The 20026-nt window shown below is 41.2% G+C and overlaps 1 protein-coding gene across 1 annotated transcript in view; it reads left to right on the forward strand.

Annotated features, from left to right (window-relative positions):
* Positions 1-19018, forward strand: part of BCL11B (BCL11 transcription factor B) — a 142508-nt gene extending 123490 nt beyond the window's left edge. Inside the window, 3 exon segments of the mRNA XM_021007322.2 lie at positions 12059-13123; positions 13126-13730; positions 13732-19018. Coding sequence (XP_020862981.1) covers positions 12059-13123; positions 13126-13730; positions 13732-14070 — 2009 coding nt within the window. The 3' untranslated portion in view covers positions 14071-19018.
* Positions 19019-20026: the final 1008 nt, after the last annotated feature.

The raw sequence follows: 20026 nt of genomic DNA on the forward strand, positions 1-20026 counted from the left end.
ATTTTCACATTAGTCATGATGTAAAGAAGAATTAGAACTAATGAGAGGAACCATGAGAAAGAAGAAACAAAATAAAACAACAAAAGAAAAGTAGAGCAAATAGTATGCTTCCATCTGCATTCAGACTCCGAAATTCTTTCTCTTTCTATCGTGAGTCTTTTGGAGTTGTCTTAGATCCGTGCATTGCTGAGAAGGGCCAAGTCTATCAAAGTCAGTCATCGTACCATGTGGCTGTTACTATGTACAATGTTCTCCTGGTTCTGCTTATTTTACTCTGCATCAGTTCATATAAATGTTGCCAGGTTTTTCTGAAGACTGTCTGCTCATCATTTCCTATAGCACAATAGTATTCTATTACATTCACATACCGCGACTTGCTCAGCCATTCCCCAATTGATGGACATCCCCTCAATTTCCAATTTTTCGACACCACAAAAAGAGCTACCATAAATATTTTTGTACACGTGGGTCCTTTTCCCATTTTCATAATCTCTTTGGGGTACAGACCTAGAAGTGGTATTGCTGAGTCAAAGGGTATGCACAGTTTTATAGCCCTTTGGGCTAGTTCCAAATTGCTTTTCAGAATGGTTGGATCAATTCACAACTCCACCAATAATGCATTAGTGTTTCAATTTTCCCACATCTTCTCCAGCAGTTATCATTTTCCTGTTTTGTCATGTTGGGATACGTGTGATATGGTACCTCAGAGTTATTTTGATTTGCATTTCTCTAACCAATAATCATTTAGAGAATTTTTTCATGACTATAGATAGCTTTAATTTCATCCTTTGAAAACTGCCTGTACATATCCTTTGATATGGTGCTACTTATTAAAACATATAGAAGGTTACATACAAAAGATAACAAAGCTTTCATTGACTTTATACCCGAATGTGAGGCAGTATGTAGTGGAGAGAGCCCTAGACTTGTATTCAAAAGTTCTAGGTTCACATCCCAGTTCTGACAACTTACTTTGCAAGTCACTTTCTGTTTCTGAGCCTCAGTTTTCCTCATATGTAAAATGAGGATAATAACATGACCTATTTCATACTTTATTATGAGTGAGGTGCTTTGTGAATTGTAAAGTGTTTCAGAATATGTACCCATGTAGAATTATCATTTTCACCACTTGGTTAATTTATTCCACTGGGAATGCTACAAAGATTAAATAAGTACCTGCCCTTAGGGGAATTATCGATTAAAGGAGATAAGACATGTAAAGAGATGGCTATGATTTAGAATAGAATTCAAGGGTGCAATCAGGAAAGTTCCAAGAAAGGGCTATGGAGTTCATGGAAGGAGAGGAGATTCTTTCTAGCAGGAGGCATCATAGAAGTGGTACTCCCTGAGCTGAGCCTTGGAGAAAGATTTCAACCACTGAAGGTGAAAGGGGATGGCTTTCCACACGTAGAGATAGACAATATAGGCAAGTTAGCAAGAAAGATGGAATTAGTCAAACCTGACTTCAGTGGGCAACTAGGTGGAACAGTGGATAGGGCACTGGGCTTGGAATCAGAAAGACTCATCTTTGTGAGTTCAAATCTGGCCACAGACACCAGCTATGTGACCCTGGGCTTAACTTAACCCTCTTAGCCTCGGTTCCTCATCTGTAAAATGATCTAGGGAAGGAAATGACAAACCACTCCAGTATCTTGGCCAAGAAAACCCTAAATGGGGTCATGAAGAGTCGAACACGACTGAGCAACAACCTGATTTCAGTTCCAGTACTTTTTCTGTGACACCATACTGGTTATCCCTGCTTTCCCTTTAGTCATGGGATCATGGAACCTAGCATTATAGGGATTCAGTGACCATGTGCTGGAATGAACCCTCCTACTCTCCTTTCCACATTTCCTATGAATCTCTAGGCTGCTACTTTTATTTCTTAAAGTGGTTCTTCACCCCCACTCCTTTATATTCCAGAAACAGTGGAGATACCTCTTCATGCCTTTCTCTATTCACCCTAGTAGAGTGAAAGACCTTGTTGGGAAGTAGGTGACAGGAGGAGCTTACTTTGGTTAAAATTTAACTTAACAATTTAACTTAGGCCCTTAATATGTTCCAGGTACTGTGCTTGTTGCTAGGTTACAATAACAAACAAATACCTTCCCTTAAGGAGCTTATAATCTACCCAGAGGGATATATCATATATACAAACAAATATGATGTAAAATAGAATGTGATAGGGGGAAAGGAGTGAGCCAGATACAATACTCTAAAAAAGCTGGTAGAATGGAGTGCATGTGTTACTTTTGTCAGACTTGCCCAAGCCAAGATTGTCATCACTTGGTATTTTTATCTGTGTGCTCAGCACTGGAGTAGGCTATTCCTGTGAAAGAGAGGCTTCCTATTAGGTACTGCTTCCTCCTTAGGATTTCAGAGGTTCCAAAGACTGCAGGTGGTCAATTAATTATAAGACAGCCAACCTATTTTGATTAACTTGACTCAAAAGGAGGTTGGAGTTTATGGCCCAGGAAGTAGGGAGACTAGAGTCACGGCTGATGTTTAGTTGAAAGAACCTTTATCCAAACCCAGGAATAGTAGAGGAAAGGTTGTAGGTAAGAAAGGCCTATGCCTTTTGGCCAATAACATTGGAAAAATGGTAATGACTTCTTCTCTAGAACACATTTCCATACCCCTTCTATCAAAAATAACCTTAAATTTCCAACCCTTCCTTGACAGTGTGAATGCCAAAGCCTAACTGAATTCATTTAATTAAATCTTAAGGAAAAGTGCTGTTTGTCATCCCTCTGAGATTGTGCTCACGTGTGATGGTGGTCTGGTACTTCTAAAGAGTCACCATTTTATTATTTCCTCTTAGCCCCTAATTCAACAGTGACCTATTATTAAGAGCACATTCATTTCTAAATTTCAGTCAGACAGAGAGAGGTGTGTGTAAGAAATGGCTAGAAATAAGAAACAGCATCATTATATCTTTGATTCTAACCATGCTATGTGAATTTGAAGCCAAACTTTTTGGTTAGCACAGCTGTATAGGAAAGCTTTGAACGTTTACAGGGGTTTCTTTTCCTTAGCATCTCATTCCTCCTTTCTCTCCACGCTTTACATCCATATTTCCTATGTCTTCCTACACACCCTTCTGTTTTAACTAGCGTCTGTTCCCTATAATCCCAAACATGTCTCATGTACCTACAACTGCAATTTCCATTCCTCCTCTTCCTGCCTTCCCCTACTTTTCTGGAATGTTCTGTTTCTTCTTCCTGTTTAGATCTGACCCATCAAATTCTTACCTCCTCCTTGATGAAGCTGTTCTGTGTGTTGTTCCTACTCACAATTATCTCTCTCCTTTATCTCCTTTAAAAAAATAAACTTATTTATTTTTAACATTCATTTAAAAAATTTTTGAGTTCTGAATTCTCTCCCACCCACCCATCCCTCTCCCACCCATTGAGAAGGCAAGAAATGTAATATCAATTATACATGTGAAATCATGCAAAATATATTTCCATATTCTTTATCTCCTTTTAACTCTTATATCATCACTTGTACCATTCATCTGGCATTATGTTGTGCACTGTCTTTTATTATTGCTTTTCTATTTTTATATGATGGTATACGTGTATGTGTATGTATGTATGTATATGCACTATTCAGACTAGAGGGTCAGCAAACCACTGCCAGAGGGCCAAATCTGACTTGTGACAAAGGTGAAAAGTGGTTTTTACATTTTTAAGTACAACAAAACCTAAATTCTAGCATGTAAACCCCCTGAGGGTGGGACTACTCTCTACTTCTTCTCTTCCTGAACCTGTACTATATTACACTGCATATAAAATAGCTCTTCAATGAGTGTTTGTGGAAAGATAAAAAGAGTATACAGTGATTAATATCCATGGCATGGGAAAATAATTAGCAGACTGTGCCCTCGGTTTTGACTGAACATAGATTCTTATAGGAAAAGTTAAATATATTTATGAAAATTCATTTATTTATAAGAACTCATGGGAATATAATAATAATAATGATAGCTCACTTTTCTATAGTGCTTTAAGGTTTATAAGGTACTTTCTTCAGAATAACCCTGCGATTTAGATTGCAGAAGTATCATTAAGAATAAGAATTTGCTGTTTCATAACAGCCCTTTGAGGTATATGGGGCAAATATTATAATCCCTATCTTGCAGATGACGTGACTATTTGGCAACCACTTATTAATACCTTCCATGCAAGGTACTATGCTAGGTGTTGTGGACCCTATGATAAAAACAGCCTTTAATGAGTTTACATTTTAGTGGCTATTTAGTGCCATCTGAATTTCTTACCTTAAGGTTTCTAAGACCTTTCCATTCATCCTTGCAGTGGTTGAATTCTTGCAGTGAGTATCTCAAAATTCTTGGTGCAATTTTAAGCCTTGCTTGCTTATAGCCTTATTAGCTTTGAATTTAATTGTACTTTAAGCCTTGGCTTAAAAATGCACTAAGAATTTTGGGATACTCTGTATATGTTGTTTCCCCTAATTTTATGAGCTCCTTAAGATCAACGACTGTCTTGACTTTTCTGTGTATATCCCCAACATTTAGCACAGTGCTTGGCACATAGCAAATGCTTAAAAAAGGCTTTTTCATTCATTCATTCATTCATTCATTCATTCATTCATTCATTCAATAGGTATTACCCAGATTAGAAAATATAAGGTAATTTGAGGAGGGAAATCGAGAAGGATTGAACACTTCTTTGTGTAAGAAGTGGTCCCTGAGCTGAGCTTTGAATGAAGATAAGTATTCAGGGAGGCAGAGGCCAGGAGGAGGAGAGAATTCTAGGAATGGGAAGAGCTATGTGAAGGACTGCACACCGACGGGAGTTGTAATGCAGAAGTCCGGGAATGGCTGGGGGTTTGGCCAGAACCTAAAACAAAGAAAGAGGAATCGTGTATAGAAAGGCTGGTTAGAGCCTAATGAATGGTGATATGCATCCACTGCATGGGATTCTATAATATCAGACTGGGGCCCAGCTCAAGTGCCACTGGGTTTCCCCAGTTATTGCTCTTTTCTAGAATCCCTGAAATGACTTTATATATATTTTCTGTAGAATAAATGCCTTGAGGGCAGGCACTGATTTTTGTTTTCTCATCCCCAGTGCCTGGCATTGCAGGTTAGTAGGTGCTTCAGGTAGTTAGCTTGTTGAGACAAATTGAATTCCTGGGAGCTGTCCCTAAAACAAAAGATTGGTCTGCATGAAAATGCCCTGTGTGTTGTGTAGTTGGGAAGAATGTTTGCAAGTGGTTTCTTTTTGGCCGATGATCTGCTGAGATTAAGACAGATGACAAAAACCATTAGGTGTAGTGATAACTGCCTAACACTCAGAGGGCCCATTCTAGAGATTAGAACAGGATTCTTCCCTAATTTAAGCAGACATTCTGATCCCTTCAGCCCCTGTGTGGCTCATTCCCCCATTCCATATAAAACACTAAATCTTCACCTGGCTTGAATGCCCTTAGCTGGTCTTGTGAGAACACTCGTTAACCAGTGCTCTCAATTATGGGGTTTTAATTTAATAATAATTCAGTTAAAGGTGTGTTTTTTATTGAGCATCAAGGATACCTTTATTGGTATTATTAGAGTAACTAGCATAATAAGGAGGAGTAATTGTTTAAATGCTCATTAAAAATGGAGTGGCTTTGAGAAAGTAGCATGGGGGTGGGGGGAAGGAAGTCTGTAGGAAGTAGTCCAGTGAAATGTCTGCTCCTGAAAGTGACTGTAAAGGGAGCCATTCCTTTTAAGTGTGCCGATTTCCACGTTGTTGGAACTTGGGAAGCCATAGACTTCTAAGCTGCCTTAACATTCCTTCAAGGTTTTACTGCGGCTCTAGTTACCTCATAAGGCATACCCGAAATATCGCTTGGAGTTTACAGCTACATCTCTTGAACCAATCGTGGAAAGGTTCCCGTGTGAAGTTTCTGCATTGGTGGGAAGGGTTAAGGTCAGCTCCCATAGCTAATAAGGGGAAGAAAAATAACTAGGGCACAACGGTTTGGGAGAAGACAGAATATTAACGTGGGAAGAGAGCTTAGAAAATTATGTAATCCAATTCCCAGACTTCCTAGAGGAAGAAACTGAGTCCAAGAGAGGGGAAGAGACTTAACTGAGGGCATCCAAGTCATTCCCGTTTGTCAGCAGAGTAAAGATTAGAATATGGAAATACACTAGCTGGGAGCAAAGATATTAAAAAAGAACCTACCCCCCCACCCCCAGAAAAAAAAAAAACATCTTGCTCACACCCTGTACCTGGAACGAATTCTTTTCATATTTTTATCTTTTTGAAGTTCAATCCATTTTAAAAATCCAAATGCCGTCTCTTCACTGAAGCCTTCAGAATCCCTGTAGTCTATAACAACCCTTATACCTCACTGGTGTTGTTTGTACCTCTCTGATAACACACTATCTTGTATTTTGTAGTTAATCTACATGTGTCTGTCTTCTTAGATTGCAAACTCCATGAAGGAAGGGACCTGTCTCATCAACACTTTGTGACTCTCTTACTGCACAGCACAAAGTTCTATGCATAGCCAATGGTTAATATGTTTATGGGATATATTTGCAGAGCAAGCATTCACTTGCTTGTTAAAGAGACTTTAGGGGATAGCTGTAATGATCGCTGCTACTGGGGTGGCTATGGCAAGTGGATCTCTTGAGCTCAGGAGTTCTAAGCTTCAGAAGAGCTAAAACAGATTGGGTGTCCACACTAAGTACAACACCAATATGGTGAGCTTTTGAGGGTGGGGGATGGGGGTGGTTAGGGTGTGCTACAGTGCCCACCAGGCTACCTAAGGAGAGCAAAAATGGAATAGGTCAAAGCTTGCATGCCACTCAGCAGTGGGAATGGGTCCATTGTGGGGTCCATTGCACTTCCAACCTTGATGAGTGAGACAGCTTCCTGTCTCTTAAAAAAATAAAAAAGGAAAAAGAGAGTAGTGGGGAAACCTATCAGCATATGGCTGGTTTCTCTTCTTACTTGAGGGTGAAAAGTTAGAGAACTCCAAGGGTCTTGGTTGGCAGAGGATTCGGTGCCACTAAGACAGGCCTCTTATTTTCTTGACCATACCCAGATTCCCCTTACATTGTCAGTATCTGGGTAGCAGATTTGCCCACCCAGTTTTTAAAATTTTGATATAAAATGGTAAATTCTGTTTATTGGAACCCGTTTGGGAAATAGTGATTTGATTTTTTTCAAATGAGTGAATTCAACTCAGGGAAGCAACCTGAGTTTTCTGGGCTGTCACACATCTGCAGATTTATACTCTAGCCCCTAGGTTTAGCAGAACGAAAATAAAATGTTTTCTCATCTGAGCTCTTTGATAACTTCTAATAATTTTTCTAAAAAGCTGAACCTCAGTCTACTGCAACCCCCTTGCCCCTATATTTGATAGAATATAAGCTCTCAGAGTAGAGGTGGTTTTGTATTGTTTTTTTTTTTAACTTTGCCTCCTTACTATCCAGCACACAGCAGGCCCTTTATAAATGCTTCTTGATTCCTTGTTGTATGAAAGCGAGGTGGGAAGGTGGTATAATAGAAAACTGTGATTTAGTGACTGGAGTAGAGTAGACATTTCTAAGGCATTTCTAGGTTTTCAGGGCAGGATTTGACTTTGTTTTGTACAGTCATTAAAAAATAAGCTCATAATTGGCTTGTCAGTCAGAATAAAACCCAGGCAGTCATAGCATGGGAAGCAGTCCAGGTCTGGGAAAGCCTGAATTTCACTCTATTAAGGGGTAGTGCCCATAACCATCTTTCCAAGGTGTCCCTTAGGAGAGGGAGCCATGGAGGCGAGTGGTATAGAGGGGGCATCTGGAAACCAATTTCCTGGGGGCCTTTAACTGAAGAAGGGTTCTAGAGGGCTGGAATACTACATTATTAAAGAGACTTACTTTTGAGCAATACATGACTGTTCGTGGGCATGTTTAAAATATTTAGCAAGTTTTAGAATATAAAAATGTTCGTAGTGAATCTTCAAAGACTTTCTGACATTGTTCTCTTCTTAAAAGTGAGCGTCTACACTGCTTAAGGCAATTTCTAGGCAAGATAACCATGAAGTGATAATATGGAAATGAACATTTTATTAAAAAAAAAAAGAGGAAGGGAGGAGGAAAGAGGGGAGTCTAGAGAGAGCCTTTGAGGGCTGCGAAAGTTTTTTTTTTTTTAATGAAGTTAAATGAAGATCTTTGATAGCCGAGTGGCCTACAGTGAATGCCTGCCCTTTGTGGAGGGGTCTTCACAAGCAGTGGGTTTAGGGGCATAGAAGGGACAAAGACGGAAGAGCTAATGTTGCCCCTATAAGGACAGATAGCTCAGAAATCTGATTTCACTAATAAAAACAGCTTTCCTCAAGCTCACAATGCATTATAGACATGGCTATTTGCTTCAGTGTGTCTCATGAAGAAAAAGTTTAAAAGTTTGGGGGGGGGGAAGAGGAAGGCTCTGAGCTTTTTAAAACAAGTGGTTACAAGCCCTCTCACCAGCTGCCATTTTGAGGCTAATTTTTTAATCAGCCATTTCAACTTTAGATTGGCCTTAGTCCCCAGCCTTCCGGGGAATTCTACATGTTCTTATAATTTAGACATTCCTCATGGGGACAGATCTTTAGTAAAATGCTTGGCAGCCTGGGGGAGTTGGTGTGGTGGGGGACTGGGTGAGAAGAGGAGGAGGGAGGGGGATAACAAGAGCCAAGGAGTATCATCTGACTTAAGAAAAATGAAGAAATAGAACAACTGCCTATAATAAATCGATTAATTAGAGTGGTTAAAATGAAGGTGAAAGAGGCAGGACCCTCTTTAATTTGAAGATATATGACCTTGTAAGATGCTGCCTGTCATCTGTCATATTAACTCTCCCTTCAGAAGGGTCTTTATTAAGCTCTGCTCCCAGGTAAGCTGAGGTAAAAATGTGCTGTTCCGAAACGAAAAAATAAATCAGCTGCTGGCAGGAAACGTTCTCTACTTTAGCCCTGCTTCGCTGATTCCTGTCACTTTTTCATACTGTCTGTGCAGGGCGTGCACCGGGAGAGATATGGGTGTTTTCAAAGATTACAATGTTAGGTCTCTGGACATCTTGGGGGATGGGAGTGGGGGATGGAGTTTGCACTCCAATCCACACGGAGCATCCCACAATTCTGTCCTTGGGAGTTAGGTTGTGAGAGGCAATGGACGTTTTTCACGTCATCAAATAGGTTAACTGTTAGCATGTGAATTATATAGGGATTTTGAGGAAGAAACCCAGCCCAAAGTGCTTAACATAAGCTATTTTGAAAGAGTAATTATGAAAGTTGAAGCTTAATTACTTGGTTATAATTCTGCCCCCCCCAAAGGTAAGCAATTCTTTAATAGAATACTTGATGTTTCATTGTGGAATGGTATAGAAGTGACTCTGGGTTCTCCAAGGCTGTGTCAGGGGCATGCAAGCACTGGCAGGTTCTGCCAGTCTGGAAAGGCCCATGTAGCCCAGATGGCCCTCATGTCTTTTGACTGAGCTGAGAACAGGCAGGCTGTTAAGCAGGGGCTGGCCACCAGGTGTAGAATTTTGTCCATAGCTTACAAAGGTCATCCCTGTACAAAAGCACCAAAGAACTGTGATCTGGGTTGACGTATTGAAGCCCCTTACTGATGGACTTTCAAGTCCTTGAAGTCTTAAAGTATGGAAGCATGACAGTAGCTATTTATTTTTTCAAAAGTTCAGGCATTTTATTTCTATCAGATTAACTGTCCCCTCCCCCTTTCCCCCATCAATGCCTCCCCCAAAAGAATTATTCCACTAAGCCTTTTCATGGTGTAGCACTCTGGGGCAGCCAGGTGGCGCAGTTGAAAGAGCATTAGCCTTGGAGTCAGGAGGACCTGAGTTCAAATCCAGCCTCAGAGGCTTAAAACTTACTAGCTGTGTGACCCTAGAGGAGTCACTTAACCCTGGCTGCCTTACCAAAAAACAAACAAGCAAACATGGTATAGCTCTCTATAACATTCTAGCTGGTGCTTGAGGGTGAGCTCTATGCCAGTGTCCCCCTCAGTTCTCCCCAGATTTTCAGAGCAGGAACCATGTGATGCTAGCAGTCAAACTGTATTGGTGTCAATCACTGGCTCCTTTTTTTTTTTTAATGCTATGTTCTGGCTTCAGGGTGCTCAGTACCTCTGAGTCATGCAGTTTAAAGACAGTTTCAAAAGTACAGTTTATATGCCTATAAACATACTGCTACAGGGTACTTGAAAGACAGGTTTCTACACAACTTGAAGTCTTCTAACCTTATTTATTTATAGATTAACTCATTCTCCTCTCCCCCACCCCACTTTCATTTCTGAAATACTGTCATGGGTGGTTGATTTCAAAAAGAGAATTGTGGGTTTTCTTGGCCCCTGCCTCCTGGCTGTGCTTTCCAAGTTCTTCTATTTCTCTTAAATATGTAAGAGTAATTAACACATATATTTTGTTCCTGTTTGGCTGAGTCTACCATGCATTGATTGGAGCTAAAAAAACAACAACAACAACCACCTTGAGGAGACAGGGCAGATTGGGGTAAAGAAAAAAAGAAGTTTGGGAGACCATGTCTTCCCTCACTTCTGTAGCAGTTTAAGGATCATAAGATATGTTCTCACAATGATCAATTTATACTTACCCTGTTTCACAGATGAGGAAATTGAGACTCGCAGTGGTAAAAGAGACTTGCTGAAGGCTGCAAAGCTAGTAAGTGTCAGAGTGAGGATCCAAGTTTAGGACTCTTCTTACTATACAGTCTCCCAAGGGCCAAAGACTAGAAACATGAATACAAAAAAAGAAAATAAGTCTCAACTTCCCTGTTCTACTGGGAAAGATAATTGTGTGTGTATGTGTACAAAATAAATACACAGGGTAGTTAGAGAGAGGAGAACACTAGCCATTGGGGGAGGTAGGGAAGACCAGGAAAGTCTACTTCGACCAAGCGTGCTCTTGAATGAAATGGTTATAGTATGTCTGGGATGGGAGGTGGGTATTTTGGGTTTTTTTTTTTAAGTTGGCAAACATGATGACAGAAACCAAGGTCTTTCCACACCTGTCTTTTTTTTTTCCTGTAATGTATAATAAGAGTTACAGGCTGAAACTGATGAGTTTTATCCTCAGGTTGAAGAGAGATCAGAAAGACAAATAGCAAATGAAATGTGCAACTTCAGTTCTCCCAGCTGCCTGAATGACAGGCAGATGAAGGCACTGAGCATTCTTGACCCCATTCAACCAGTGGCCATAAATATCTCTTGGTGATGTTACCAAACAGAGCAAATTTCTAACAAAGCAACATTTGTTACAGTTCATTACCACTGCCCTGTCAGATTTGACTATCAGCTATTCCTTTGCACACTCACTTGGCATTTTGGCAGAGGAAATATGAGGGGAGAAAAAGATTTCCTATAGGGACATTTTTTTCTAAGGGTTCTTAGACTTTGATGGTGGCAAAATTCCATTGTATCCTTGGTATCATTTTAGGGTGCAGTCTGAATGAACTCTGGTGAATAAAAATACAGCATTAAATATAGATATACCCCCAAACCATGCAAACCCATAACAGAAAGTCATTTTTCTAGGAAAGTTCCTTGAAGCAAATACCACTTAATTAGGTACATCTGTGAGAAGAGATCTGTGCGGTTGCTACGTACCTTCATACAATCAGACCTTCAGAGCCAGAAGGAACCATCTAGTCCAATGCCCTCATTTTACTGAAGAGGAAACTAAGGCCCAGAGACTCTTAATTACTTACCCAAGGTCACCTAGACACTGCTGGGGTTAGAACCTAAGTCTTTTCCCTTGGAGGACACAATAGACTTTGTTGTCCTTTCGGAGGAGATATTTTCAACAGTGCAGGCCTTTCCAGCAGTGACTTCATTGATACTTTTGAAATGTTAGGAACCTTCATAGATCTTCCCGTGTAGTTTGCTGAACTATTTTTGAACAGATGCCTGGGGTGGGGGGGAGGTGAGGAAGGGGGTGGGGGGAAGTTGTAAGAAAAATATAGTAAGGGTCAGTGGCACTTGAGTTTTCTCATATGTATGATTTTTGAGTGTTCTTTCTGCTTTTTTTTTTAATAGGTAAAGATGAGCCTTCAAGCTATATTTGCACAACATGCAAGCAACCTTTTAACAGCGCCTGGTTCTTGCTTCAACATGCCCAAAACACACATGGATTCCGCATCTATTTGGAAACAAGTCCTTCAAACAGTTCCCTTACTCCACGGATCACCATCCCTCCTCCTCTGGGACCAGAGGCTGTTGCACAGTCCCCGCTGATGAACTTCCTCGGAGATAACAACCCTTTTAGTCTCTTACGAATGACAGGCCCCATCCTGCGTGACCACCCCGGCTTTGGCGAGGGCCGGCTCCCCAACACTCCCCCACTTTTCAGCCCACCGCCCCGTCACCATCTGGACCCACATCGCCTTAGTGCCGAAGAAATGGGGTTAGTTGCCCAGCATCCCAGTGCCTTTGACAGAGTCATGCGTTTGAACCCCATGGCAATCGATTCGCCAGCGATGGATTTCTCCAGGAGGCTCCGAGAGCTGGCGGGGAACAACTCGACCCCTCCTCCAGTCTCGCCAAACCGCAGCAACCCTATGCATCGCTTATTGAACCCCTTTCAGCCAAGCCCCAAATCACCTTTTTTGAGTACCCCTCCACTGCCCCCCATGCCTCCTAGCAGTACTACCCCTCCCCAACCTCAGGCGAAGAGTAAATCCTGTGAATTCTGTGGGAAAACGTTCAAGTTTCAAAGTAATCTCATAGTTCATCGCCGTAGTCACACAGGAGAAAAGCCCTACAAATGTCAGCTCTGCGATCACGCGTGCTCCCAGGCCAGTAAGCTAAAGCGTCATATGAAAACCCACATGCACAAAGCGGGCTCCATGACAGGCAGGTCGGATGACGGACTCTCCACCACCAGCTCTCCGGAGCCGGGCACCAGCGAGCTTACTGGGGAGGGCCTGAAGTCCAGCGAGGCCGACTTCAGGAACGAGAGCGACCCCTCCCTAGGCCACGACAACGAGGAGGAGGAAGAGGAGGAGGAAGAGGAGGAGGAGCTGGAGAACGAGAGCAGGCCCGAGTCTAGTTTCAGCATGGACTCGGAGCTCAGCCGCAATCGGGAGAACGGCTCCAAGTCCCTCCGGACGAAAAGTCGCTCGTCCTGGGCAAAGTGATCGAGAACGTGAGCCTGGGCGCCATCCAGCAGTACAGCGACATGCTGGCCGAGAAGCAGAAGAGGAGCAGCTTCATGAAGAGGGGACCGGACCAGCGAGACCTCTGCTCCCGGGACCTGTGCCAGAGGGACACCGGGGACGAAGACTCGGTGGCCGGAGAGCTGGACCGCACGGAGGAGGGCGCAGTCAACGGGAGGAGCTTCGGCCCCGGCGAGCCCTTCCCGGGCCTGTTTCCGCGCAAGCCGACGCCCATCACGAGCCCCAGTTTAAACAACTCATCCAAGAGGATCAAGATCGAGAAGGATCTGGACCTGCCACCAGCAACCATCATCCCTTCGGAAAATGTTTACTCGCAGTGGCTGGTGGGGTACGCGGCCTCGAGACACTTCATGAAGGATCCGTTTCTGGGCTTCACAGACTCCCGGCAGTCGCCCTTCGCCACCTCCTCGGAGCACTCGTCGGAGAACGGCAGCCTGCGCTTCTCCACCCCGCCGGGGGACATGCTGGACGGAGGCCTCTCGGGGCGCAGTGGGACGGCCAGTGGAGGCAGCACCCCCCACATAAGCGGCCCGGGGCCCCGGGCGGCCCAGCTCCAAGGAAGGGCGCCGCAGCGACACGTGCGAATACTGCGGCAAGGTGTTTAAGAACTGCAGCAACCTGACGGTGCACCGCCGGAGCCACACGGGAGAAAGGCCTTACAAATGTGAGCTCTGCAACTACGCGTGCGCCCAGAGCAGTAAGCTGACCCGCCACATGAAAACCCACGGCCAGATAGGAAAGGAGGTCTACCGCTGTGATATTTGCCAGATGCCATTCAGCGTTTATAGCACCCTGGAAAAACACATGAAAAAATGGCACGGAGAACATTTGCTGACAAACGATGTGAAAATAGAGCAGGCCGAAAGAAGCTAAAGGCCCCCCACGCGCCCCCCTCTCTTCCCTCACCCCCCCAGCATCCCCTTCCCTCCTCATTCCCAACTGGGTTAAATCAGGGGTCTAGGTACCATTTAATTTGTACAGTTTAACTATTGCCAACTGAGAAAATGCTGACTTAATTTTGCCTCCATAAACATAACTTAGCGTAACTATGGTAGGTGCCAGGAAATGGCACTCAAATTTAACCTGTGTCTACAAAGTTCTATTAAACCTGAGGGTTGATTAAGGCAGTAAAAATTGTGGAGCCTTTTAACTGTGCAATAATTTCTGTATTTATTGGGTTTTTGTAATTTTTTTTTTGGCATGTGCAGGTACTTTTTTTATTATTATTCTTTCTGTTTAAATTTCTTTTCAAATTTTGTTGGGTATCTCTTATTAATTTTACCCAGTAGTAGCCTGAGATTACTTGCATTGTAGGGGAGAAGCATATCTTTTAAATTATAATTTTTTGGGCCGCTGCTTTTTTGAATTTAAGCTACGCATGTGTAATTTCTTGTGAAGAAGCCGACACTTAAATAACTTTTAAAGTTTTTCTTTTTCCTTTCCCCCCCAATATACACACACACAAAAAAAAAAGAAAGAAAAAGGCAAGCAAGTGGGGTATGGGGGGGTGGGGAGAACAGCGGATAACAATCTTTAAAATTGTAGCACTTTCTTTCGGAATTGGATCTGATATGTAGCACTGATGAAGTCATGTGTGATTGAGGCCTTTTTTTGTTTGTTTTCAAGTAGTTTTTAACATTCAAGTTTTGTAACTGGAAAAAAAAAAGACAAAATGAAACAAAAAATAATCAGCCCCGTATAATCTTCCCCGTGAGACAAAGCAGGTTTTGTTTAAAGGCAGCCACAGTCAATTGCATCCTTCAATTGTGCATTATTGGCAGATAATACGACTTCATTGGACTGTTGGTGATGCCCTGAGATGCAGAGTAGATGTCCCTTGTCTTAGAATATCCAATCTGGTCAAGATAGAAGGACCATCTAGATGTGATGAGATAGTTCCTGTATTCACATGGAAGGAAAGAAATGATAAATTGTCTACTATCTTAGGCTGTCTTCTTTCTGTAGTGTAGAGCTACTGAAATCATTATTTAGATACTTCTTTAAGGGCTAACTGTTAGTTTCTAAGTCAGGAAAGAGTCAAGTGTTGTTACTTGGAGGTTCTGAAGAAGCTAAGGTTATCTCTTGTAATGCACAATGGTGCTATTGTTAAGGAGAGAAAACGTATATGAAATATTTCTTGGTCCTTTGGTCAGAATAGTGATGGAAAAAATTAAGATGAAAGGTACCTTCCCATTTTTTTTCTCCCTATCCCATTAGGACAAATGGTACTGAACCGAGAACAGTTAAGGTTAGACATTTTAATTATGTTGACCTGCACTTTAAAACCTTTGTTTGCATTTAAATTAAATGGCTTCTAAACAAGAAATTGCAGCATATTTTACTTGGCCCAGAGGTGGGTTAAACTGTAAGGGGACAGCTGAGAGATTAAGTGTCAGTGTTGCTAAGCATGGCATTCACAATACTGGCACTATAAAGAAAAAAGATAAAATAATAATTTATTGGACAGTTTTTCTACTGCCATTCAATTTGACGTGAGTGCCTTGAAAACTGATCTTCCTATTTGAGTCTCTTGAGACAAATGCAAAACTTTTTTTTGTGAAATGAAAAGACTTTTGCAAAAGAGTAAATACCAGAAAAGTACATTCTTTACAAACAAACGTACAAAAAAAAGCCACATTTACTTTAAAAAAGAAAAAAAAAATCCTGGTTGAAGATAGAGGACATGAAAAATGCCATAAGACCCAATCCAATGAAGATGTATACCCAGCACAACTTCGGACATCCATTGGCTGAATTATTCTCAGCTTGGTTTTTTTTTTCCAGGACAACGCTGCTTAGGAAATGGAATGGAGGTGACTTACTGCTGAATTTAAACTCAAGTGACACACGTTACAAGTTGTTATCGTTGAATGAAAAAAAAAACAATTCAGGAACAACGGCTAATTTTTTTTAAAAGTTAAATTTAGTGCACTCTGTCTTAAAATACGTTTACAGTATTGGATACATACAAGGGTAAAAAAAATTGTGTGTATGTGTGTTTGAGCGATCATTTTTTTTCAAAGTTTGCATAATAGGTTATAAAAGAAATGCCGTGATGGCCATGTGTATATTGTTTTCTTTTGGTGACGGGGTTTTAGTATATATTATATATATTAAAATTTCTTGATTACTGTAAAAGTGGACCAGTATTTGTAATAATGGAGAATGCCTGGGCATTTTACAAAACCAGGAAAAAAAAACCCTTTTCTTTTTCCTTGAAAATGTTGCAGTAAAATTTAAATGGTGGGTCTATAAATTTGTTCTTGTCACTGTAACTGTAAAGTCTGAGTTTTAGCAAATTTTTTTCTGCCTTGGGTGTTGAATTTTTATTTCAAAAAATGTATAGAAACTTGTATTTGGGGATTAAAAGGGGATTGCTACACCATGTAGAAAAAGTATGTAGAAAAAAGTGCTTAATATTGTTATTGCTTTGCAGAAAAAAAGTCATATTTCTGACCTGTACTTATTTTTTCTCTCTCCCCTCCCCTCTTTCTCCCCCTTCCCAACCCCTCCAGAATGGACATTGATATTGGTTGGTTCATATGATGTAGGCACTCATTGTATTTCTATTGGAGCTTGTAATTTTTTTAACTGTACGCTTGTCCTTTTAAAGGGATTTCATGTACCTTTTTGTTAGTGAATTTGGAAATAAAAAACAAAGACAAACAGGCTGCCATAATATATTTTTTAATTTGGCAGGATAAAATATTGCAAAAAAAAAATTTGTATGTTAAGACCTATTGTAAAAGAGAAAGGGTTGTTTGACAACCTTTGAGTAAAAGAAACAAAGTGACGTTGTTAAATGCTTTTGTTCACAAATCACTTTCGTTGTCTATATTTTTATCAGAGTTGGCCTACAAAAAGTACTGTTCCCATGGGGCTTCTCACTCAGAGCAGCCTGGACCTTGCATCAAGGCTTCCCCAGGTCTGGCCACATCAGACTGGATGGTAATTCCCCTTTCATGTTGAGTGGAAAAATCAGTTTTTGTAAAGATGTTCAAGTAAGTAACATTCCACAAAGTGCCCCTGACCCCATCCCCCTTTCTCTGCAAATTCTAAGATGTGGAGAAAGAGAGAACATCCTTCCCTTTCATCACCAATCACCGTCTCTCCCACCCTTAAGAACAACAATTTTTAAATGACCTTTATACCCTTTCCAAAGAGAGCCGTGGTTTCTGCTAGACACAGGGAAAATGGTCTACTATTGAGGTGATTGCAAATTAAATTTTTGGATACAAATGGTCTGGGCCCAGATTCCCTTCTATGTCAGAACAGGGCCTATTCCTTGTACAGGTCTTGCCAGTCTGTCTATGATCCGCTTTGCCGCTGTTCTCTCCTAATTGTACATTCCATCAATTTCTGAATGTTTGAGGGACTGGGATGAAATCTGGTGCCTTTTGATATCTCTCTTTCTCCTCCCTCCTGATTCCTTCCACTTTCTCTGTCTGTCTGACTCTGTCTCTCTCTTTGTCTCTCTCTCTCTCTCTCTCTCTCTCTCTCTCTCTCTCTCTCTCTCTCTCTCTCTCTCTCTCTCTGCCCCCCCCCAAGTAGCTTTAAGAAGATAGAGTGGTATTTTCTTTTTATTTGTTTTGTTTTAGTTTCTTCCCTGGGGGAATAACAGTTTTTAAGATGCCAATTTCAGGAAACCATGATTTCAGGAAAAGGAAGTTAAAACCTAGCACCTTTGTGGGTAATTCCTCACCAAATACAGATAACCTTTCTCTTTTGATGGGTGTCTGGTTGACATGCTCCTCCCCAAGCCACTTACCTTGACCTTGTTTGAAAATTTAACAAACAAACAAACAAACAAAAAACCTGATGCAACTTTTAGGCTTCCTATCTGGCTGAACCCTTGAAACCCAGAAACTTACATTTCATTTGGATATACTGTTAAGTTGCCTTGGAACCCAAGCCAACCTTACGGCTGTCCCATAAGCGAGATAGCTCTCACCAGCAGTTATTCAGTGGCCTAAGAGAAGTCACCCTAAAGCCAAGAATAAGTCATCTGAAAGCACAAGGATTGTGTTTCCTACTGACTGCAGCAAAAATTGGAATTTCTTTTCCTCCTCTCAAAAAATAAACAAAAAAGCCAGAGGCCAAGCACAATGGGACATAGCCAACATTGAGCGAGCTCCCCCATCCTTGCTGCTGGACCTCTGAAGATGATGCTGAAGCTTACATGGCCATTTTGAGGGACATCTTCCCAACTTGGAATTTGCCACTTCCTGTCTGAGGGTCTTGGGGGGGGAAGGGGAGAGAAGACTGAATTCACATAAGAGAAAGGTTAAAAAAAAACAGAAAAGAAATTAGTATTTCATCCCAGTCCTGAGTGAAAGACTGTCCAAGGTTTTGTTTCTCACAGGCAAACTCATGTCTATGGTGCTCTTTGTATTTCAGAACTGCAAAGCAAAGTAACATTGGTTTCAGTTGTTTGCATTTGTACCGGCAAGGCAAAATATTTTATTACCTTTTTCTATTACTTATTGTATGAGCTTTTGTTGTTTACTTGGAAGTTTTGTCTTTTACTACAAGTTTGGAACTATTTATTATTGCTTGGTATTTGTGCTCTGTTTGAAAAACGAGCACTTTTTTTTTTATTATGGATAAAATGTTGAGATGACAGGAGGTCGTTTCAATATGGCTTAGTGAAATATTTATTGTTCCTTTTATTCTCTGTACGAGATTTTTGGCCTCTTTTCTCCCTTAACGTCACAATGTTGAGTTCAGCATGTGTCTGCCATCTCATTTGTACGCTCGTTCAAAACAGTTTGTTCCAGTTTCAAGTTATAAAAATAAATTGGACATTTACTTGATCTCCAAACCTTGTCTTTCATATGTCTTTTCAAGATTGATTGGCAAACTGGCCAACTTCGAATAACCATTTGAATTTTTCTACCACTTTTCCCACTGGTTCATTAAAATAACATGCATTGGTGGGAGGGACGCATGGCTTAAATGTATGGAAAGCTTACCAGTGTAATCTAAAGAAGGCATAACCCAAAACTGGATTGGCCTCTAGGACCCAGAAAGCAGCAAGGTCTGGAAAGTGCCCTGGACTTGGAGACTTGAATTCTAGACCTGGCTCTGCCCTTAATGATCTCTATGACCTTGGGCAAATCATCCACTTCTCTGAATCTCATTCCTTTCTGTAAAGTGAACTATTTGGACTAGATCATCTCTAAGGACTGTTCCCATTTTGAAGTTCTCCAACTATACGTTTCTAGCACAGCCTTTCACCTAGAAACAAGAGGTCTATATCTTCTATCCTTATGAATCCAATATATTTTTATAGCTTCAAGGAGGCCATCAGTGGAGTTAATGATGGGTAGACAAAAGGAAGTAGGGCAGCTAGGTGGTGCAGAGGATGGAACATTGGGCCTGGAGTCAAGAAGACTCAATGAGTTCAAATCTGGCCTCAGACACTAGCTGTGTGATCCTGGGCAAGCCACTTAATCTTGTTTACCTCAGTTTCCTCATCTGTCAAATGAACTGAGAAAGAAATGGCAACCCACTCCATTATCTTTGCCAAGAAAACCCCAAATGGGGTCATGAAGAGTTGGACACAACTGAAACAACGAGACAAAAGTAAGCCGGAAGAATGAAAAAGAGAAATTGAACAGTTTTGTATAATTAATTAGCCGTTAATAACATAAACATTTACATCTTGCCCAGATCTGGGGCAAATGCAGAGGTAGCATTTAGAGCAAGGGAATAAACATTTAAGTACCTATCCTGAGTGCTTTATAAATTTTATCTCGTTTGATCTTTACAACACCTCTTCAAGATAAAGTGCTCTCTCTGTTTTACAATTGAGGAAACTGAGGCAAAC

Source organism: Phascolarctos cinereus, unplaced genomic scaffold, assembly GCF_003287225.1.
Source record: "Phascolarctos cinereus isolate Bilbo 61053 unplaced genomic scaffold, phaCin_HiC Scaffold_2;HRSCAF=192, whole genome shotgun sequence".
Classification (NCBI taxonomy): domain Eukaryota; kingdom Metazoa; phylum Chordata; class Mammalia; order Diprotodontia; family Phascolarctidae; genus Phascolarctos; species Phascolarctos cinereus.